General features: G+C 42.6%; 1 protein-coding gene across 2 annotated transcripts in view; it reads right to left on the bottom strand.

Moving 5' to 3' along the window:
- The window catches only part of NR1I3 (nuclear receptor subfamily 1 group I member 3), a 493,273-nt gene that overhangs the window by 331,136 nt on the left and 137,804 nt on the right, over positions 1-24,333 (bottom strand). For both annotated transcript variants that reach the window (XM_069217814.1, XM_069217815.1), the window contains exon 2: positions 9,828-10,069. In XM_069217814.1, coding sequence (XP_069073915.1) covers positions 9,828-10,027 — 200 coding nt within the window. In that variant the 5' untranslated portion in view covers positions 10,028-10,069. The remainder of the gene's footprint in view (positions 1-9,827; positions 10,070-24,333) is intronic.

Raw genomic sequence — 24,333 nt, 5'->3', positions numbered from 1 at the left:
ATAAATTGTAATTGTCTGTTTGCCTTTTCTTTCCAGGTACCAATTGCTCTTTTGATAGAGGCCATAGTTAGACGTTTTCCAAATTCGTGTTTGCTAAATTGTTTTGCATGAAGCCCAACATGCTGATGCTAATTCAGGGTTAGTTAAGGAGTTCACTAAATACTGAATGCAACTAGACAAATGATTGAATTCTTGCTTTGTTGAATAATGTACTAATGAACTCTGCTAAAGTTGATTTATATTAATGTTGTGTTTAATCTGAATGTTTATGATCTATGCTTTGATTAAGTTTTGCTCTGATTGCCAAGCTATAGTGGTTTTGATGTGTTTATTGATATTGAGACTAATACATATGATTTTAGATTATAACTAATAGGGAATAAATATCCTAACTCTTACTAGATTTGTGTGGTTATTCATGGCTGAAAGGTCATGGTGTGTTTGTTATATTGATCTTTACTAAATGCTATTGATTAAGTGAATTGATTAGTTATTGTGAATATTGATGAGGTTAGTGATCTATTGATTGCAATGCTAAACGGATATCTCGTTCTGGGAAGTCCCCAAACGTGGTCAAAAGATTCATTGGCCTAAACGTGTCCCCTTGTAAGATTAATTATCAAGGTTTGGACGTGTTATCACCCCCACCTCCTCTCCATGTTGATGTGATGGTAAAAACCAGTGACCTCATCACTTGCACTAGAGCACATAACAATATGTTCATGCTTCATGACAGCTCCAGTCCATCTTCAACCTACTCCGAAAGATGTCTACAGTCTTGCATCCAGTCTTGTGGAATGTAATACGCTCAATGCCTGAGAGACAGAAACTCCCGAAATTCCAGAGCAAGCAAACACAGCCATGGTTTTCATAGGACTGAAAATAGTTCTCCCTTTGCTGCTATCAATATGGATATATTTTCCATCCCAAGTAAGTCCCATGTACTCTATATCCACATTCTTGAATTTGGAATATCCTGTCTTCCTCAGAGCACCAGCCCAGTCAACTTCACTGCACATACCAGCAGAGTGATCAAACAGCCTTCTTTTAGTGAGCTTAGATTCACCTTTGATTCCCCTACTGCATAGCCCAAAGCCTAATCTTGAAGTAGCAAAGCCATTTTGTTTGTGGGACACCAAACTCTCTTTCAATTTGCTCAAAGGGTTTAGACCCTCTTCATCGTACAGGCATCCTACCCTTTTGCAACCTCCTTTTGCCATGCTGAATATTGGTCTTTACCCAGTGTGGGAGTAAAATCGGGGAATTCCTATGAATGGTTTAAGGGGTAAACGTCAAATTGATGATCTCTTTTTCACTATCACTGTGTCCCAGGCCAACAAGTTCTCCCTTGTGATTGGGGAAAAAGTCTGATCCCCAGCTAGTTCTTGGTCCATGACACGCGAGTGCTTCACACTTACCGCACTTTTTCACTCCCAGATATACTGCAGCTATGTAATGTTCTATGACAGGGCACATCCCTAGCCCTATTCCCTTTGGGTGTTACTATATGGTATGAGCCACAATTCTAGCCTGCTTTCCCCCCATACAAATGTATTCCACAATCAATGAATCTACTTTAATGCCCCTTGTGGTGGTTGCAATGGGAGGATCTGTGGTAAGTAAAGAAATGCTGCTGCGCAGTCAACTTAGCAGCAATCCTCCTCCCCCAAGATAGACCTCCAGGGTGCCACAATTGCAGGTCTATCCTTACAGTGAGCAGTAATTCCACAAAGTTCACTTCAGTCTTTTTTATGGTATGCCATTGATTTGTATTCCCAGGTATGTTATGTATTTGTTTCAGCCCAAGCTGGAGAAAACCTTTCTTGAAGATCTCTTGTTTTTTTCTTTTTTAAATCGGGGGGGGGTGCTTGGGGGGGGGGGGGGGGGGGGGAGACTCAAAATCTGTGGTCACCAGCATACGAACAGACCTTGTGCTCTGATGCTCCCATTCTAAGGCTTCTCATTGTCACTTTTCCCCACACTCTGCTGCATGTAAGGAGCAAACAGAAGAGGGTACGCTTGGAACCCCAGTCTCCTGCTCTGTTTTATGGGGTACTTCCCAGAGGGCTCGCCACTGACAGTCACTCTTACCACTGGGCCACTAAGCACTCAAGAACAGAACCATGGCCCAAAGCCAAATGTCTCCAGCAACCTCTGAAGGTATGGCCAGTGAACTCTGTCAAACATTTTCTATATGCCTATTGACAGTACCAGTGCTTCTTCTTGTGACCTCAGTATCTTGTCCAGAAGGAGTAGAACCCTACTGGTGTTGTCGGAGGCCCCTCTGCAAGGGATAAAGCCTGCTTGGTCCTGGTCCTTGAGACTCTGTATGTGTGGTCCCAACCTGATAGCCAAAACTCCAGTGGAAATCTTCACCTCTATATTCAAAAGTGAGACTGGACGAAAGGATGTACAAACTGACAGGTCCCTCCCTGCTTTCTGCATGACCACCACTGAAGCCTCCTTCATGGTATCCTGTGATATAAGAAACTTCCCAAAAGAGATAGACTGATCAGGATGGGCGCTACCAGTGAGAAGAATGGTTTTCAAAACAGAACTGAGCACCCATCCTGACTGGATGCCTTGTTAATTCTGAGTATTGAAATGTCATTAGTAAGGCAGAATCTTTGCCTTGGCCCAGGATTGGGGGCATTCAACTCCTCAAAGTATTTCCGAAAGGCATAACTTAGATCATTATAGACTACTGTTCCCACCAATGTCCTAATACAAGCTACTCTGTATTTGATCACCTTGGCCCCAGGTTTGCATACCAAATGCCTACCAGCTTTGTTACTACAAAGGAGGAAAAGTCTATTTCAGGTGAAGGAGGGCATATTGAGCTCTGCTGGTATCTATAGCCTCAACTGACCATGTAGTTTCTCCAGTTGGTGCCTGCCTTGCAACATTCCACCTACTGACCACTTCTAATTCCCTGACCCATCCTTCAAAATGTGCCCTTGCTTACCTATAGTTAATAGTTTTTCCCACCTGTGTGGTCAGATTTCTCTATGTCATTGCTTTCAATTTATCCCACAATCTACCTAGTGCTATCCCTTCGGAGTCACTTGCTTGTTGATAGAGCTTAATAGTCTCTGCTATATGGTCTCTATTCCTGGTGTGCCAGAGTCACATCTCTGCGCTCCCATTTCTTGATCTCTTTTCCCTCTCCTGTGGTTTGTAGATTCAAAAACACTGGTGCGTGGAATGAGAGTGCCCTAGTTCTTTCCACTCTATAGTCTGAACATGCCAATGATTTAGGCTGTGTTGTAACCACCAAACTTGTTAGGATCAGGATAGAACTGTATGAATAAACCTCCCCATATCTCACAATACCTTTATACCCCAAGGTAGAAGAGGAGACCCACTGAGTCATTGATGCGCAGGTAAAAAAAGTGATTTTAGTTCCCACAAACCTAAGCCTAAGCATTTGTGATACCACTACTTTGTGATAAACAGCCTGTTAAATAGAGCTAATGTTTTGAGCAAGATCAATGTCCATAAATGTTGCTTTATTATCACTGAATTCGCTACCATTCTCTAATATAACCCAATTAGTGCTGCATGGTTTACTGTTCCACATTATTCTCCACTCCAGTACACCCTGCCAGCCACTATCATTTTGCTTTCACATTTTCCATGAGCAATTCATGTGGTCTCACTTTCCCCAAGGGCATTCAGAATCACATACTATGTGTTCACAGGCTCTCAAGAATGAAATGGACCCCTTCAACTTTACAGATACACTAGTTCAGTATGTTGATAATTTGTTAGTTGTGTCTAGCTCATTGGACTAAAACTGCTCCTCTATTCACTAATAAAATCATGGCTTTGAGGGACATTCATGACATCGGTCTTTTATTAATGTAGTGTGAGTTCCTCAGCTGTGATGGAATCTCTATCAAAAATAGGTTCTATGTAAAGGGTGAGCTAAATGCATTTCAACTCTCTAAACTTGTCATTGCAAAAAATGCTGCTCATCAGTTTGTGCACAATGAGGTGCCTAAAGAAAAGGTTATTGTTGATCAGACCACTAAAAACAGGACTTCCCCTTGATGCTATAGTCACTCAATATGTTTTACGTATAGCTGAATCACCTCATGCCCACGTTAGAGGACCCCGCAGGATTAAAAAAATGTACCAGTAGTATTGAAAAGAGTGCATGATTACATCTGGTATAAAGTGTGGAAGGACAAATGATGGAGTGGTTGCTCCAAATGTACTACTGCAGAACCTTTTTCGACTGAACCATGGTGTTGCCACATTGGCAGAGACATAATCATCCATACATCTCCTATCTTCCCTTCTATTGACAACAGTATAGACCTCACACTCAGCCACCCATCTCAGACGGGTTCCTTCATCCAAACAGATTGAATTCAAATATCAGATGTGGTTCTTTTACCTTAGTTTTAGTGGGCATGTTTTCTGGATGGAGAACCTAATCCTAGGTTGGGAGTTTCTCTTCTCATTGGGAGTAACAAGGTTAATTACCTTCTGTCATTTGTACACCTTTAGGAAACAATTAACATTTTAATTGAATTAACCACCCACATACTTCAGAGGAGACAGAATGATTTAATGGAACTCTAAAGACCAATCAGCTAATATTTGTAGTGAAAGAAGTCTTAGGTGGCCTGGTGCTCTACCTATGACATTCTTGTCAATTCGCACCACTTTCAATCAAATGACAAAATTAAGCCCCTCCAAAGATATAATGTGATGCCCAATTATTCTATGCCCCTCCAATGTCTACAGCTTCACCTTGATTTGCACCAGAAGGACGATGTGTTTCTGCAACATTGCAATCAGGTTCAAGCCCACCTGCCAGACTGGAGCCAGTAATTAACTTCAGCCTTGAATCTAGGTGTATGTGACAATCCACCAAAGGAAATCTGCACTCCAACCATGTTGGCGAGGCCAGAACATGATATTGCTCTTCAGGAACACCGCTGTAAATTGACATGGACTGCTCATCTGGATAGAAGCATTTCACTGCAATAGGTCCACCAAACTGGAGAGACTCCAGATCTACCAACAGAACTAGGAATCAGTAAATAGTGTATGTGCTTGTATGAGAATTATGTGTTGCTCTCAAAGCTGGATGAAAAGGAGATACCTAAGCTCATCCACTCACAATAATTGCCACTGCTTTCCAGCCTACCTTGGGTTTCCTGGTGTCATTTATTTTGGGCCTCAAATTCACATGGTCTTAGTTATTATGATTCATGGTTCTACAGAAATAGGAAGGAGTTGCCTGTACCAGGTGGAGGTAAGGATAAGTGAGTTATTGTGTCATAAACTAAAAGGTCTGTCACACTCAGTGAGGTTCCGCTGCTGGAAACTCCTGCTAACTAGTTATAATTGATTTCTAAAATGAGTATCTAGTTCTCTGGGCATTAATTGAATGCTATAAGAAAATATTTAGGTCTTTCCAGTTGCATTTTGGGGAAGTCAGTATATATTTAAATAGAAGAGCTTCTGTTGTGCTTTTTTACTAAACACAGATAGTCCAATAGGCTGGAACATTAATGTCCTCTTACTGGTAAATGGGTGTGTTCTGATGCCATGAGTGCCCAATGGATATGAAACTGGTCTCAAGACTTGTTTCTGGTACTGGCATCACGCTAATAAAGCATGTTTGCAGACTCCTACGACTGTCCCTAACAAAGCGAGCCCCATGAACTGTCCTCTGACCCGGAAAGGGCATGAAGCATGTCCTCACAGTAGACAGTCCACTACTGTCCCTAGCCTAGGTGTAGCACTGAAAACAGTGGTAGTAGCATACCATGTTTCATCACTCCTTAGTAAGACTAGACCTTTCGATCTCTGCCAGGGAGGGAAAAATTAGCTCTCACATCCAACGTTCAGCTGTTATGTGAAACCCATGTGCATTTTGAGTACCAGATGCATGTACAGTAAGCTCCAGGCCATCTGGTAGTAGGACTCTGTGGCTGAGTCTAAATGCAAACCCCACTGGGATTAATCTTGGGTGCCCCTTCTTAGGAATAGCACAAAATGGAGGATGGGGATAGCTTCCCCAGACAGTGGAAGTGTATTGCCTGCATTTATGTGAAGGAAGGGTGGGGACAATGACACTGAAATGAGGAGGATGGAGGCAGGAATATATTTAGAATTTCCATGAGTACATCTGTTAGGAGAAGACTGCTGATTAGTTCTTTCTGTGTTGATGGAAAGGTTCAGCGGCGGACTGCAATTTCTGTTGTGATAAGTGGTTTTGAGGTTAGGCTTTCTTTTTGTAGATTCTCAATTACTGACTCAGAGCAGTTAACAACATCCAGATGCTGAAACGTCACATTTTGATGTACCTGTTTCATAGGTGCTCCGATTTTGGGACAGTCTCAGTTGTACATGATGCGTGATGCATCACTTTATAAAGGGCTGTTTCTGGAGAGCAACCTGAGAAGGCCACTTGAAAGAGAACCAACCCAAAGTAGTTGTGAAACATGAGGCAGTGAATTCACATTACCTGCCTGAAAAATGTGTATACAAGTGTGATCTCAGCCACTAAACTGTGTTCCAATTCCAACTTCTTCCTGACCCAGAAATGTAGTGCAAGGCAAAATAGTCAAAGAGCTGCTGTGTAACCAGTGGTGGCATTTGTCTGACAGCCAGTCTCCTATAGGTAATGAGATATAAGCTGAGCTCTAAACTTTCTCTTGCAGGAGCTGATGGGCTATCGAAAGAGCTTAGAAGCCTTCTTGTCTGCAGAAAGAAGGAAGGAAGGAATGTGCCTGACCATGGAGAAGGAATAACTCTCTAGGAAAGAGGTTTGTGTGTTCCCAGTGAGGGGACCTCCAGAGAAAACAGATCACCCAAGAGAATGTGCTAGGGGACGTGTGCTCTGAAAGGGTCCCATCTCTCTCTCTGTAGTTTATGAAGTGAGCAATACCTAGTCTGTGGCAAACATTTCTCACCTGGCCACAGGTTCAATCAACTGATGATGTCACTGACAAAGAAGAGGGAAGGTCAGTGTCACTGATGAGTGAAGATTCTGATCTGCCCAAGGGCTTCCACTGCTGGACGTTAACACTATGATAAGGTACAGCCTGAAGGCCACAACTACATCTGCTGAGTGACTGACTGAATCCAACCCACAAGGCACTGAATTAATCTTGCAACATAGTATGGAAAGGCTGCTGTCCTGGCCATGCAATGAAAAACCCAATCTGTGAAAGTGAAAAGATTGCAATCCCACCCACCGTACGCCCAGGACCGTCAAAAGTAACTTGAGGGTATACCATGGTCTAAACCTGCAACGAGGGCATGCCATACATGAAGGCATGTGCGCAATCTGCCTCACCTGCTACAGACTGTTTGATACTAAAGGAATAATAAACTGGTGCACTGAGCTGCATACTTAAAACAATGACAAAGTGAGTTAACTGCACCTGAGTCTAATTGTACCTAAACCTATAGATTTGTGATGACAGCAACAGCAGGAATCTTGACCCTACAGGAAAGGAGGAATATTATCGAGCAGGGAAGGGGTTGTAGCTCTTAACTGTCAGAACACAGAATCCTGCAACCCTGTATGTCGAATTCAGTGAACTGTATAATATTTAGTTTTGCTGTGAGATTACAAATATTTTTTCATAAATATAAACACTGGGCTGCACATTACCGTATTGTGTCTGTTAGTTGATTATTGAGTTCTGAGCTCTTGCCCCCTCATGCCTCCTCCCTGAGAAGCTTGTGATTGCTTGCCCTCACAATCCTCAGAGTCAAGTGCAGAAAGGTTGTACTTGTTCCAGCTTGCAGAGCCATAGTAGGACAGGCCACAGGATACCAGTGGCAAATGACCTCATCCACTGCTGCTGGGCCCAGTAGCCGCTAACTTCCCTGCCGCCCATGAACACAGTCTGACCCGGTGCCCTAAGACACAACTGAATCTGTTAGAAACTAAATACAAATGGTCATCAGGAATTTCTATCGTTTTTATTTTCTTTCATAAAAAAATACTTTGTACTTTAAGAGCCAATAAGGCCATCCAAAAAACTCCAAGTCAGTGAGACACGCTTGAGAAAGTGTAGACTCAGGATGAGTTTCCCATTATGAAACCACAGCATGATCTTGTAAGCACAGTATTCACCTTAATGAAAACACTATACAAGTAAACACTTCGTTTTCCGTGTAAATTTAGGTTGTAAACCTTCATTTTGTCATATTGTTCTGTTACTAAAAGCTTTCAGTAACATTGAGGTATTAAAACAGTCATGTTTGTCAGTCACCCACTTATGGCGAGCAACCTATAAGCAGAGTGACAAGAGAAAGCAGTTTCCTCAATAAATAGCCAGATTCAGGTAAAAGTTTAAAGACTTTCTTCAGTAAAAAAAAAAAGTAAAGTTCCTAATTCACTGAAACAGAGAGACTAAAATGGGAATTTAAACAGAGCTTAAGCACTTAATGTAAAGTTATGTTATTTTGAAAATATGATTTTAGGTCTTACTAAAATAAGTGGTAGAAATTCAGACACTAATGATAAACTAGAAAGAAGGGGACTCAATAAGGCCATTTCATGAGACAGAAAGAGTTAAATGCAACATTTGACATAATGAGAATTTCTCAATGCAACACACTTTTTTGTGGGTATACAAGTTCGTTCACAACGAATATTTGTTTTTTAAAATTGTATTTCCATAGTGCCCGTCCAGGTTAAACACAAGAATAAAATAGTTAGGTGTTTACAGTTCATGTTATAATGCCAAAGCTAAGGGTCGGATGTATAAAAAATTGTTCGCAAAATACTGGTCACAAATTACGACCAGTGTTTTTGCGATCAAAAAATATTTTTTAAAACCGACCTATATAGTAATAGGTTGGGTCATAAAATCCCAAATCATAATAAGTCGTAATCCGATCTACCCCATAATTATTAAGGGGTTTGCCCCCAAATTGCAAATCACTATGATTGCCAGCCATTGGGATTTAAAAATATATATAATTTTTTTCTAAAGTTAGTTTGAGAGTTGGCCTCCTGGTCCACCACCTATTCCCTTTTCTTAATTCACAAAGGGAATGCGTTATCGCCCCATGCCGTTTGGTCACAAAACCTTGATATAGATCATTCTGTATTTGGAAGGGACAACTACAAAATGCCTTTTCCAAATACCCACAGCATGGGTTGCAGCTAGTTAGTAAATATTTACTGACTACTAATGTGGGATTCATAAAAAAGAAAAAGCATTTTTGCAGTTGCAAACTCCGAATCCGGTGCTTCAGACCATGAACCTGCTTAGTACTACATCTTGCTCTTGGTGTGACACAAACAGTACAGTGGGTGGAATCGTTGTAACTGCCTACAGTAGGAATGTAAATAACAGCGCACTATTTACAATGCATCTGCATAACTTAAACCCAATAGCCGTATTTCAGTATTTACAGTTTGAATCAGTTGTCTGCATTACTTGCTATGCGAACAGTGTTTAAAGTCTTGTAATGATAGTGACAAGCCATACATTTTGGCTTTGTCACTGCTTGATATATATCGCAGTGGATTCTAAAGCTTCAGCTCATGTAACAGGGTATATAAAAAACAACTCAACTGCAATAGCACTGAACAATATAATACAAAAGGTGAAACTCAGAGATCTCAATGCAGCCAATCATACTGCATATCGATAAAGATGGACAAAACTGTGAAAACGAAAGGAACAAATATCCCAATTTCAAGGCACAGTGTAAACATTTTTCAATTTGGAAAACATTAGAATTCAATATTTCTCCTGAATAAGCCATTAGAGTGGTAATTGGTCCTAAAGGACCATACAAGTTTCATCACAAGAGTGTCCATTGGCCCCAGTCCTTACCTAAAGAAACCCTTGCAACCTTCGCAGGACATGACGTGAAAATGGTAACCAGTGGCTTTGTCGCCGCATACAGTGCATAGTTTATCCTCTCCCTCGGGATCGGTGTCCTCATTCTCGCTGGCTTGGCAACTGGATGGTGACGTGCTGAGATTGCTGCTGCTAAAACTATCCTCGTCAGAGGCCCGGTACATGGCCTGCATTCAATCGTTCTACCAATCAGCAATTTGATGGCAACCTTCTTCCTAGAAAAGGATGCATACCAAAAGATAAGACACACAAATGGTTTATTGCATCAAACATACACCAAATGTAGTGGCATGACTGTATGGTATATTCATGCATTCATATCACCTTGTAAACTATCCTCCAGGCACTAGCTATCTCTCAGCAGCTCCTCCATCTCATCGCTAGCACTGTTTTGTTACAGTAGCCAGAACATGGTGACATGAAGTCTTTTGAGGGCAATATGAATTTCCCATGTAAGCCCCTATTATTTCCCTTCAATAGGACCCTGCCTGTCCGGATATTTGTGAGGAAATGCCTCTTTTTGTATGTTCGCCTCCACATTTTTGTACTGATGCTGCTGTTTTTTTTACTCTGAGAGTGTACTGAGGCCTAACAACCAGACCTCAGTGCCAGTGTTCTAACCCTATATGAAGTGCATGTGGAAATAAATACACCCAATTGGCAAGGACTGGCTTACTTATTAGTCTGTAGTATGTGGTATCCAGGGCATGTAAGACAGAGTGTCCACTCAGGGCTGCAGCACTGTTTGTGCCAACCTTCGTGTGAAAAGGTAAAAAATGGCTCCTAGCCTGCCACTATAGCCTGGAAGAACAGTGTTTTCGCTGCCAAAATTACTTTACCATTTAAACCAATAGCAAAGCCACCTATCTCTTAACATTATATGTAATTCTTCCCTAAGGTAGGAGTATAGAGTCCTATGGCAGGGTGGTGTTATTTTGTTGAGTTGGACATATGTTTTACAATAGGATTTAGCAGCTACACTCCAAATTGTCGTTTTGCTGTTGGTAAAGTTGGTAGCCCAAATGGCTAATAGGGAGTTACCGGGTGGCATCCCAACCTGGCTAACTTTGACTACGACTACGGGTCATGTAAGGAATCAAATTAATCATGGCCTTAAATGCAACCCGAAGCCCAGGTCGAAATTAATGTCACTATTAAATGTAAGAAACTTTTAGAAAGTTGCCATTTTGTGCTCTGCTCATCCAATAGCTTCACAAAGGCATACACAAATAGTTAGCTTTCTGGCCGCCTGGGGAGATGTGTGAATGACTCCCATGCCCAGGAACAAAGGCAGTGCCGCAACAGTGAGGTGTCACCTCCTTTGCTAGGACGGCCACTTGGGAGGGTCAGTGCGGAGGATTGCTTTAAAGGGGAAGCTACCTTTGATGGGCCGTCTGGCCCAACACACCTGAGCAGGTTGCCTTTGTGAAAAATGTATTTCTTAACTTGGCGTGAGGGCTCCATTTTGTCTAACATTTCAGTTCCATTTGTTCTGTGCTACGAGCAAAATAGTATGTCTCAGCCCTGCTCAATTTTCTTTCTTGCAAATCTGCCAGTTTCTTAGAGTTGCTTTTGAAACTTTGCAGATGGGCTAATCACCCCATGTTCTAGAAATGTTATCTCTGTGTTTGAACATCCTGTTCTTGTGGTTCAAAGGTGTTACAGGAAATGTTTGCTTGTACGTGTTTGGAAATTATGACACATGTATAGTGTGGTAAAGTGTTTTTTTTCTTACAATAAAGGACATCAAAGGCTGAGGGAAAGGTCAGTTGCTTTGGCCAAAGAGTGTCAGTTTGACATTCTTTGGAGGTGACCCGCTGCAGCGAATAAAATGCTATCTTGAAGCATAATCCAAATCCTTGATTTCTATCTTGTAGAAATTCAGCCTCTTACAAGAAGAGACACGTAAATTTATTTCACACCTTTTATTCCTATAGATAGCTTGGAGACAGGGCCAGAGAAGGGGAACTCTCTCCCAAACCGGTTTTACAGTGGGCGTGTTGCACTCGTGTAGTCACAACTCTATGGTGGGTTACATTGTTCCTCACAAACGAGAAAGGGTTGTGCCATCTTAAAGGGAGCAAGAATGTGGAATTCTGGGATAGCCATATGCCACTCATCACAGGTAGGTTCATCAGTAGGTAGGAGGCGACCCAGTAGTCCATTGGCTACTGTCCATGTGGTCCCCTCAGAGCACTTTCCTAGGAAAAATACGGCATCACTGGCATGTTAACCATCAGTAGTAGCTAAACATGGAAGGAGGACAAGAGGAAGACCGCTTAGGACCTGTTGGAAGAGCACAAAGACAGACTACAAAACCAGAGCTACTGCACCTGCTGCAGTTTGGGCAAGAGAATATGGACCCTGTTCTTTGTGCCTGGCTCAGGGAAATGCTGATTCCCGGCCCAAGTTCGTAGCAGATACTCCAAGGGTCAGTTGGATGACCTCCCACAATGGCACTGGGGGCATTAAAGCTGAAAGAGCCCAAGTCGCATCTCTGGTAGCCACTGCATATGTTTTGCCACTACCGGATGCCAGGCACCCCAAAGGACAATTTGTAGATAGCCAAAAGGCACACCCGTGTCTCCTGGACCTGTGAGTGTTGGTTGTGACCAGATTTGTCACCCAAGAGGGACACCAGCCTGCACCAAAGACTTGCACCATGACTGCTGTGTTGCAAAAGCACAAGGTCTGCATTGGCAGCCCTTAAAATCCTCCAAAGAGGACTCTGTAGGACCCTGAGATCTCTAGACGGGGACACCTCCACTCACCTGCGGGCCAAGGGCTCAAATGGACTTCACCCTTAACTGCACAGCATCAAGATCATCCTTGAGTATCTTTGAGCCTGCATGCCTCAGTATCAGGACCACTCCATCGTCATCTACTGCAGTTATCCTGCTTTTATCGGTTCTTGCACCGGTAACTGTCCAATGTAAGCTTTCTGCCCCCCAGACCTCTGTGCTGCTGGACTTGGTCACCCAAATCGGGACAGAGTTGTTGAACTAACATTTTTAAGACTTTCCAAGCTTTTTGTTGTCCAATGCTTGTTTGCAGTTAATACAAAAGTTATTAAATATTTCTAAAATCAGTACCTCTGAAACCCTCTGGTGGAGTTTAATGATAAAGTCTCAGAAAAACTATACAAACCTGCTCTATTTTTTTTTATAAATCGCTGTGTTGATTTTTTATGTTGTGTGACTTTCTTATTCTGTTTGATGTTATTAAATGCTTGACACATTGTTCCTTTGCTAAACCTTACTGCTTGAAGCCACAGCTTCCAGGGTTGCTCTTAAGTTAAAGTAAACATATCTGAATGGACCCAAGAAGGTATATGTGAGTGTACGGCACTGTAAGGCTTCCCAGCCATACCTTATAGTACACCCAAATCCGCACAATACTGCATCAAAAAATTATCTTTGGAATAGTTGCCAACTTCCCCAAACCAGACATCAGTTACTGTCATATGGGCACCTCTTATTAAACATGCAGCCCTTCTCTGAAGGCACAAGGCCAGTCTTTTTAGAGCTGGACTGTATGATCACTAAGGCTCATGTCTCAGATTGTGTCATTGTGCACGCACCAGTGTATAGTCACTTACAAGAGTTTACATGTTTCATGTAATTATTGTCTGTTTTAATGTTCCCTTGGCCTCATCTGTGGAGAACTAGGTATTTCCTCTATCCCCGAAATCACCTTACTAACTTTGGTCCTCACAAAAAAAACTAGCAAAACTTGAAACACTGTACCATTCTGCACAACAGCAAGTACTGTTCTTACTGCGTACCCCTTTGTGTGCCATAATGTGCTCAGTCTGGTGCAACATAGTACCCTTCCAGAGCAACAGTGGTTCCTGCAGGTGCAATAATGAATTCCTGCCAGTAGAACTGTTACCCCGTCGGGTTGCAAAAGCAGACAGCTTCTACTACAAGAGTGTTCCACCCCATATGCCCAACTTTCTAATATGCAACAGTGGGCCACTAGAGCTAGGGTCACTATCTTTCTACAACAGGCTCTAACAGATTGTGATTTCGCAGACCAAGTCATATCAGTGGGAACGCTTGCTTCTAAAGTACTTGTGTTGAGATAGTCTGAAGAATTCTTAGCTTGTGTCAGGAAAATGGCAGACTCTTTTGGGGAGGATTTATAGTGCACTAAATTCTGAAGACAATTAGACTCAAGCTTCCATTATCTGAGTATAGCTGCAATAAAATATGGCATCCTTACATCAGCTTCAAGTCTGGATTGACCTTCTGCCTAAAATGGGGGTGGGGAGGTCTCATCTGACAGCTTTAACAGGTTTCATCAGCTGCAACAATGGACCTTCTGACTACTGTGTTATTTTACATCCATTACGACCCCAGATTCAAGTAATGCTTCTTTGAAAAGAACAGCGTAATTCTCCTGTCCATAAAGTATAGGAACTAAAATATGTAATTTCTTTGTATCAATATTCCTTGCCATTGATTCAACACTAAGGTGAGTGCATAAGTTCAAAGGTAAACACAAACATCTCAGAGGAGTGACTGCCGATTAACAGAAGGGAAGAAAAGGACCATCCTAATGTGTTGCTAGTGCATGAAAGAAGAAGGATGAACGATTAGAGGAATAGCAATGTAGCTATTTCTTACAAATTCAAGTTCTGCGACACAGTCTCTTCATATTTTGAAGCAAGTTACTGTAGCTCCTATATACGGATGAAGTTGTGCTGCTCAGCAGAACAAGGGTAGGCATGCAACACCTCCTGAAAGCCACGGAAGACTACTCTCTTGAGAACAAGCTACAAATCACCCATAAAAAACTAAAATCATGATAATAGGTAAAAGATCCCTGAAGGTGGTTACAACCTGGGGGCTGAGTGGAAGTATACTTGAAGAAACTACAACCTACAAATACTTAGGCCTTTTGTTTGCTCATCATGGTTCCTTTCTCAAACATAAAGAAGAAATAAGATCAGAACAGGGGGTTCGCTCTCCATGGCGCTACGGGCGCTGTCAATAAAACTGAACAAGTACACAATCAGCCCACTGCTAGAAATAGAAAGAGCTAAGGTGGTTACAACATTAGCCTACAGCAGTATTGCACTCCGTGGTAGGGACACAAAGGTCATGGATGCCACCGTAGTGAGCATCTACAGGCAAATGTTTGAGCTCCCAAGACATACATCACCAGCACAGATAAGGTTGGAGTTTAGCCTACTCAAACAGTCCCTAGCAAGGAGAGCAGCTTTTACCATCTTTTTTCACAAAACAAGGGCTGCAGCCACGAACACCATAAATCATGACATCTGGCAAAAAATGATGATGAAACCCCGCTCAGCGACAAAAATATATACCTTGATACCTCAATAAAGCAGTTCGACATTGAGAGCCCATGGACATCGGAGCATAACCATAAACGTTTTAAAACTTTAAGCAAAAGAATAACAAAGCTTTAGTCCCTCATTGAAGACAAAACAGCCCTCGAGAAAAGGCACCATGCCTGGCTAGTTCTAAACAGCTATAAGATCCTAGCTCTCGTCATATCTGGGTGACATTTTAACCTACAGTATGCTCTATCGCTTGTGGGGTTCTCCCAGGAGGACTACATGAGAGTCCATGGCAACAGCCACCAAAGGACGGACTTTGCCGGCTCTGCGGGCTAACACCCGAAACAGTGGCCCAAATACTCTGCCTGTGCCCCAGGACCATGGACCCTGGAGGAGCTCCATAGGCTTCTGAGACCGCTGTGGGTTCATCTTGGGGTCCGTACATGCAGGCACACAACAGTCATCTGTCTTATTTCCACAAACCAAAAACTGATCGCCCATATGGTGAGATATCTGGAGAGTATGGAGCGCGCCCTGGCCAATGCATTCCCGGCTGACAACAAGACTCTGTAACAAGCTTTCTGCCAGGGAGGAAACACTAAACATCCCATCATTAATGTCACCTATTTGAACTGGATACAACTCCCATGGTTTTATTTTCTATGGATCTATTTCTTTTAAGAGCAATGGTTTGATTTTATGCATTTTATCGTACAGAAGTGCAATGGTTTTCATTAACTGGGTGCAAAATTGATTTGATATGTAAGTGCTTTTCAGGTCTGTACCTCCTTTAAGACTACTGGACAGAAGATGCCTATTCATCTGCCCTGTTTGCAATACCCTGAACAAGCAAAGAACATGCAGATCCATCACAACAAACGCTGCACATATACGTTTACAATTATCCCGATTTTTTTGAGAGATGGAAACTCTTGACTTCAAAGCTTAGACCCTTAAGGATGGGGCTACCTCTGGTGATTTCTGAGACACATAAGAAATCGTTTTTTATTATTATGTGTTACTTTGATTGATGTATAGAGCAACTTCTAATTCACATTCAAATAATTAACTCAATATACAGAGCTGGTGGCTGCAATGGAAGAGAAATCAGTGTCATCAATGCACAGATGACAGAAGCAGACATATGGCGTTCTTAGGTTGTAAGACTCTCCCTTCCAATTATAGAACCCTGACAGACCCGTACACAATCTCATTTTGCTGTTTAGGTGTTCTGTTTTAACTTGCAACAAAAGCTATTTCCGGCTAGTAGCACTATCTTGTGACCATTTGCGTTGGTGAGGTAAAGCATCTGGCCGCAGTGGTTTTAATACAACACTAAACCTGCTTCTTAGTGCTTATGGGTGAATACGGACACTTTTAGGGGTGAGCCTGCAAGTGCATGCGCTAGCGCATGCGTCTCGCCTGCCAGGCTCTGCAGTGTACAGTAAAGGGCTTGGAGCCTACCTGTTACTCACCATTTGTTGGCTTCCGTGACCAAAGCTGGATTAACCATTAAGCAAAACAAGCACATGCTTAGGGAATCCAGGGAAGGGGGGGCACAGAAATTTTCCGTTATCGGATTTACTATCGACCATATGGTGCAAAACTGCAAATGGTGCAGCTGAACCAGGTTCCACAAAAAGGGTGTCCTGCAGTAAGTAAAAAAATAATTGCGTATATATATATATATATATATATATATATATATATATATATATTTATATATATATGAATTAACAAGAATTTTCACTGCACTCCACGAAGTATCAATGATGTGTATTTTATTCAAGTAACAGCCACACACACAATAATACAAATAGTAATAAAGTAGTAGTAATAATAGAAGTTAATGATATACATTAATCTTGGGTATACAACAAAATTAAATCTGGTAACTGCCAGATGGTGTGAATTTAAAAATGTGCACATCTGTATGAATTAATAGCTGACCAACTGTGCACTTCACAAGATGAATTTGAAAGATATGAAGCAGCTACAAAGGCAATGCTACCACATGTTGATTACAAGGCAGCTCAAACTTGCAAATGTATCAGAAAGAAGCTACCCAATGACGGAGATGCTGCACCATACATATATCTGAATGCCAAAGATAAATTTGGTATCAACATCTTTTACACAATTGTTGACAAACTTGAAAGTGCGATGGGAAGAAGCGCAGAGATATACAAAGAAATAGCAAAGGAATTTTCTCTTCTAAGTTATGTGCCACATAATGTCACTTCATCATCTACTGAAATTTACAAGAATTTTCAGTGTTGTTAAAAGCTGATTGATGCTTACCCAGAGGACCTGAACAGTAATTTCTCAGCTGCGCTTCAGCAGTTACAGAAGTTATGTGCATCATAAGTTCAGTGCAATAAAAAATTTTAAAACAAGATTCAGTCATGCTGAACATTATAAATTAATTGTAGAAGACAATATTGAGTGTGTCTTTCTAAATGTAGACATTTGCTTTTGTATATTTTTAACATTGATGGTCACAAAATGCTCAGCTGAGTGTTTATTTTGTCAGTTTAAGTAAATTAAAAATCCCAACAGAACAACTGTGCAACAAGGAAGGCTCGATGCCTTATCTCTACTAAGTGTAGAAGCAGAGGTGTTATATTAGTTTTGAGGATCTGGTCAAAGAGTTTGCATTTGGAAAAAGTAGAAGAAAATGTTTCAAATAAAAATAAAGTGGAAGTGTACAAAAATAAACATAATTTTCTATCTTACTGTAAGCTTTGTTTCACTTGGAAAAATAAAATGTTAATTTACTGTTTATATTTTGAACTAGATACATACAGGGGGCACCATAATCTTTCAAGTGCTTAGGGCCTCTGAAGATCTTAATACGGCCCTGCATGGCACTCTTCTTTACAGCCTTGTAATTTGTCCGCTTCAGGCCTGGCAACATTTCCGTTCCTCTCTGTGGCACAGAGACCAATCACTGATTGATTCAACCTAATCAGTGCCCGTCCGCAGCTCCCGCCCTGATCGAGGTACTATTTTGTTCTTTTTAACTTCTAGTACCCTGTAAACAGAAGGCTTGAGGCTGGCAAAAACGTGCCCAGAAGCAAAACAAACAAAACAGCAACGTTTTCTTTTTAGTAGCTACCTTTTTAGGGTCGAGTCTGCGTTGCATGTGCTCGCGCATGCGTATCGCAGCGAGACCCTTTTGTATTTAGAAAAGGGCTCGGAGCTCTGTCAACTTCACATCAGTGTTTTTTATTGGTTCGTGGGCTTGCCTAATAAAATCTGCTTGCTTTCATTAGTGGAAGGCAAGCATACGTCATGCCTTTTCCGGTGGCTAGCCCTCCTCGAGCGCAGCAACCAAGTACAGAAAACATGCGAGGCTCGCTGTTTTCCATCGGGTTCGTGGACTTCTTTTTCTCTAATTTACGAGCGCGATTGCGCTTGGCAGAAGTCGAGCGCTTTACATAGTTAATTTCACCTTTTTCGGGTTGTGTACATAAATGCACTTTTGCCCGATAGGTTAAAAGTCGGGTTAGGAGTTTACAACGCGATCAGCTCTAACATGAGCAAACGCGAGACCCGTTGCATTGTAAATGCTTGTTTATTTTGTCCTGGAATGTGCCTGTGGCCCCTGATGTCCAGCACTGGCTGTCCACGCTGTTGAAATGGGCTTGTGCAGAAGCCGATGCTCTCATGATGTTACACATAAGGGGAGGTGAGAGGACACGAGGAGGGTGTAGTGAGACTTACATGAAAAACAGAGGTGAGAAATGACATCCGCCCACCCTGAATCTCACGGTGTCTCCAGCTGCTGTGGTATATCTCCCCTTAGATCGGCGAGCAGGATACCTGGGGGTGGGACTAGGATGCCTCCGGGACACATGTACCGGATGGTTAGCACCCTGCCCTGCGGTCTCGGGGTTGCTGGGGCCTTAGGGGTGCCGACGGGGAGTCCTCAAGAAGTCAGTACAATCTCAGGATGCCTGCCCTCAGCCTACCTCAAGGTCTCCCTGCACTTCCCTGTAAAATACAATCAGACCTGGTGGATGGATATTTGTGCCCACCATCCACAACCGCACCTTGATATCCTCGCAACACGCCCTCAGCCCCGCTGAGAACCCCAAGCACCTAACACACTTCAGCAACCGCATGAAGATCGTGACATTCAGATCCAGGGCAGACTCCACCGTTCATGTTGTTATTCCCTTGTATTTTCTGTGAAATGACAGACGAGATGCAAAGATTTTCTGATGCCTCATGTCTACCTACCACTGCCACTTTGACTATCACTCGACAATGTCATTCCTTATATAAAATTCAATAAAAACATACAAAAGAGAGTTATCAAACTGGCGTCTGATATACATGAGAAGAACGGATTTAAATGCCAATGTGTATCTAAAGATGTGCAGTATGAGTCAACAAAGGCTGGGTTATTTGTGCTATACAGACTAATTAGAAGGTTCTCAGACGGAAATGGCTGAGTCCTGCTGGCACACACACCAAAGGCATAAAAAGCTCTCAGTTGGACTCTGCTTAAGTGAAAGCATCCGTACCGGTTTGCTATGGAAAGTTCCGAAACGGTGCAGTTCCGGCACTGGCTGCTCCAGTGACTGCGGTACAGCTAGAAACCAGCCCTCTGGCGATGTGGAAAAGCCAGCCAGATGTCATGCTACGGGGAGAGCTCTTTCTTACCTGTACGTTTAAATGTGGGTGCCTGTGACTGTCTTTCTTTGAGCGCACGCGCGTGTGTGCCGTCTTCCTCTGTATGCGCGTGCATGTGGTACTCACAGCCTGTCCTCTAACCACCGTCCTTGCTCACCTTCCCTGCCTCCCCTCGTTACTACTAACTTAATCTTTACGTCATCCTTATTTCCGCCTAGATTCTGGATCTTTCACATTAATTATTGGGTAATCTGCAATTTCGCTGACCTCCTTAAATGACCCAATGTTTGCTTTCCCTATTAATCCTTCATGTTAACTACCTTCGTTAGCATTCTCTCTTCTGTTTTATACTCCGCACGCTAGAGCCCTAACGTGACCCGTGAGGGAGAGTTAAGCGCCAAAGAAAACATCTAAATAAAGAAATAAACGTATGCCGCTGCAGCAGTGGATAGGGTCTGTGCCTCGGCCTTGGGGGTGTGTGATGTACACATGTGCCTACTTTTCTAGACATCTTAATGCCTACACAGGAACTGGCAATCCCTTTTCCTGACACTATTTTCGGCATTGGGACGATATGAACATATTGCAGCAGAACTCTGAAAATTGCAAGGTCAAATGCAAAAGGAAGTTAATTAAATATGCAAATCATTGAATACTTTTGCAGATTGTTAATGTAAGTTACCTGTCCGACCCATTTGAATCAAGAACAAATATGTGCCTGCACTCAGCACTGGGAAGCTGGGCAAATATTGCTTTACTGTAGAGTTTTGGAAATTGGCCGGATTTGTGCGATAAAAGGCCGTTTTGAAAAATGGGCTAATAACAGAAGATTCCAGAGAGAAGGAAATATTGTATCCCATAAATCAAGGACCCTTTGCTCAGCCAAATGACTTTGTATATTTCGGAGACATCCAAATTAATTGGAATATTTAAGGGGCCCCTTGCTAAAGTCATACATGTGGGCATCTGCTTGTTTTAAACCTCTGTTATGAGTGTTGGAAGGTTAATGTTGAACTGGACCCCAAACTCCGATTTCAAGCTGAGATACAATGTTTTTGGAGCAGATGAGACACGCAGGTGCACCGCAGGCCAACCACATTAAACAAGAACAGTGGCTGTGACAGATGTACAGACTGAGCAAACACTGGCAATGCCAATAGGTCTGGCACGCTTTTTAGCCCGGACATTAAAAAAAAGCCTACAGCAGTGAAAGCAAAATAGAATGATTTGTGTCTGTATACATTGTATATGTATAAACAGCCCCACATGCTTTTCAATGAAAGAACTAAGATGACGAGATAATACACTATACAATCCATGATTACCATTAGCGAAGAGCCTAGAAGGAAGGGTTAATGAAGGCACAGAAGGCATTAAAGGTGAGGTACACAGAACAGAGGAAAGTTGGAGAAAATTGAGACAGAGAAGACATGCGGAAAATTCAGAATCTGCTGCAAACTTCAAAGCAATTTGAAAATAAGGTGCAAAGGTCGGAAAAAACATTTGAAATCATGTAAGAATTTAGAGGGTTTGATGTTCAGAAAAAGAGGTGGACTTGAAGATACATGTGGAGCAGTTCACATATGAGAGAGAGTATTCCCACCAACCTTAACCTCCTACCACACTGAACAAACTCTTTAAAATAGAACGGGTGAGGGCATCTGGACAGCTACGTCTGTCCCTGAAATGGGAAGAAACCATAAAAAAAAGCTGTCCTGGGGAAAGAGCGGAGCCAGGAGACTTGGCCAGAACAGACAACTTTAGAATAGCGAACCTGGTGCCAGTCTCAACCTTGGCTCACTCTCTTATGATTCTGGGCAAATAACTTTAGCTCTCAGTGCCCTACAATGTGTAAAGCTACCTGGATCTCTTGTAAAGTCCCCACCATGCACTGTTTCCTCATAATTAACAATTATGTCATAAAATATATTATGGGTATTCTAATATGTCTGGCAAGAAGTAGCATTGCATGGCAAGGGCAAGAGTTACAGTTACCTTAGAGCACGAGTTATAGTTACTTAAGATAACTGTAACTTTAACAGCTGAATTTCTATGGTTTTGAGTGTGTAAAATGTGAACCTAACTACAACATCCTTGTAACTTTTGTTTTTTTAGTGAATTAGTAAGGTTTTAAACATTTTGTTTCCTAACTATAACATCCCTGTACCATTGTTTTTTTCAGTGAATTTCTATGATTTTTTTCACATACAGTAAAAATTACTTCACATTATTCCAAAGTCTGCCACACATGGGTTTCAGCTGTGAATGAGGGGAGGGAAGGTGGACAGACCCTGCAGCTCCCCCCAGCATGCCACACTTGCAGCAAACCCCACGCTGCACACTGGGTATGGTTGAGTGCAGTGGGCTGTTGGCCGCAGGGCCTGTCCTGCAGTACACGCCCTGTGGCCAACACCTCAAAGGCAGTCAACACGAGTGGGAGCATGAACCCCTCTTCCCCGGGCTAACTTCGGTTCTTGAAACCCCATCCCCCATAGCCTGCCATCTTATTAAAGGGAGGTGGCATGCTGGACATGGGGACAACATCCCCTGGGGCCAGCCCAGCATTTAAAAGGGGAGTATGGGATGCAACCCCCTTCCTAGGCCAATATTGCCCCAGGGGATTTCATCCCCCAGGGCCTACACAGAATTTAAAGGTGGTATGGGAGTATGTAGCCCCCTCCCTGGGCCAATATTGGCCCCTTGGACCCCATCCCCCAGGGCCTGCCCAGCATTTAAAGGGGGAGGGGGCATGCAGCCCCGAGGACCACATTCCTGTAGGTCCTGGGAGATGGGCTGGGTGGCTGGGATGCAGTGGGCAGGGCTAGGTGGGAGGCAGGAAATAACGGGCAGCATGCAGAACAGTAATGAGGGAAGGAGAAAGGAGAAAGCAGTGAAAATGAGGAAAAAGCATGGAGAAGGCACCCCAAAACTGGGGGAAAAAGTAAGGAGAAAGCAGAGAAAATGAGGGAAAAGCAAGGAGAAAGCAGTAAGAACGAGGGAAAAGCAAGGAGAAAGCAGTAAGAACGAGGGAAAAGCAAGAAAAAGGCACTCAAATAACAGGAAAAAAAGCAAGGGGAAAGCAGTGAGAATGAGGAAAAAGCACAAAGAAGTCACACAAATAAATGGGGGGAAAGCAAAAAAAAGAGGTGAAAACGAGATCAAAACAAATAGAAGGCGCACAAAAAAGGTGGAAAAAGCAAGGAGATTGCAGTGAAAACAAGGGAAAAGCATATATATATATATATATATATATATATATATATATATATATATATATTAAGATTGCCCCTGGACCTGGGCCACCTGGGGGCTGCAGTATAAACAAGAGCGAGAGACTGCACTTGTTTTTAAAACAAATATTTTGTGTGGATTTGCGGATCATTTGCAAATTTGCAGTAAAAACTAAAAAAAACATTTTTTTGGCCCAGCAGGGTCCCTGTGGTACCCCACCACCAGCCCAGGCCTAGGGGGTCAGGTTATTCTTACCCTGCCCCCTTATGCGCTTTCTTGTCTTTTTTCTCGGGACTCGGAGGAGTATGAGTCCCAAGATGGCTGCCAACACTCCTTGGTTGAAGTGTTGCCAGCCAATCAGATCTCAGTACAAGATTTGTTGGATCTACGTCCCTAGATACCTATATTTTTTTTTTTCTAATAACTCCAAAACTACTGAAAGGATTTACACCAAATCACAAAAAGGTCTTTTTCTGGACCAAGAACTAGCCTTCTGCGAAATTTGGCATAATTCTGCTCAGCGGTTTGGGCTGTAGTCAAGTCTAAAATCTGTATTGGAAATAACATGGGAAACACATTTTTTGATCCCCCCTTTTTCTTGGCCCCCGCTTGACGGATCACCCCAGAACGTTCCATGCGAAACTAGACAAAGTATGGCCTTTTTTTCAGTAATTTAATGAAGTATTCGTCAAACCAAAAATGCTTTTCGTATGGAAACTAGGTCTTAACTATAGCTACTGGCGAACACCAAAGGTAAAGGATGTTTTAGTCATAATTTAAACATACAAAATCATACAAATGTATCTGTTTTAGTTAGAATTATCTCAACTAACTATAACGCGTGCCCTAGGGTAGCTATAACTCACGCCCCTGCCATGCACAGTTTTTTCGTCAAAATGTTACTGCAAATATTACATTGATATTGTCAATGATGTGATCAAAGATGTCATGAGTGCCATAATTTGAGGGCACAAGTTATAGTTACCTTAGATCTATCTATGTTTTTTTTTACGTAAAATAATTTTCATTACTATAAGTTAATCCAACAATGCTGCACGGCGGCATTTGGCCACAGGGCCAACCACCCAAAACCTTGTGCCCTACATGGCCCCAGGCTGTGTGCAGTGGGGTTGGCCACAGGGCATGGTCTGCAGCCAACCTAACCGGCCAGACCCCCTAACCACCCAACCCCACTCTGCGCACGGCCTTTGGCCACGCGCATCGGGAGTTGGGTGCAGGTCTGCATGCACCCATCCCCCGGCCGATTTCAGCCCCGGGACACCGTCCCCCAGGTCGCGGATC

The sequence above is a fragment of the Pleurodeles waltl genome, chromosome 12 (genome assembly GCF_031143425.1).
Source record: "Pleurodeles waltl isolate 20211129_DDA chromosome 12, aPleWal1.hap1.20221129, whole genome shotgun sequence".
Classification (NCBI taxonomy): Eukaryota; Metazoa; Chordata; class Amphibia; order Caudata; family Salamandridae; genus Pleurodeles; species Pleurodeles waltl.
The sequence above is the reverse complement of the archived record's forward strand: the minus strand, read 5'-3'. Positions and strand labels throughout refer to the sequence as shown.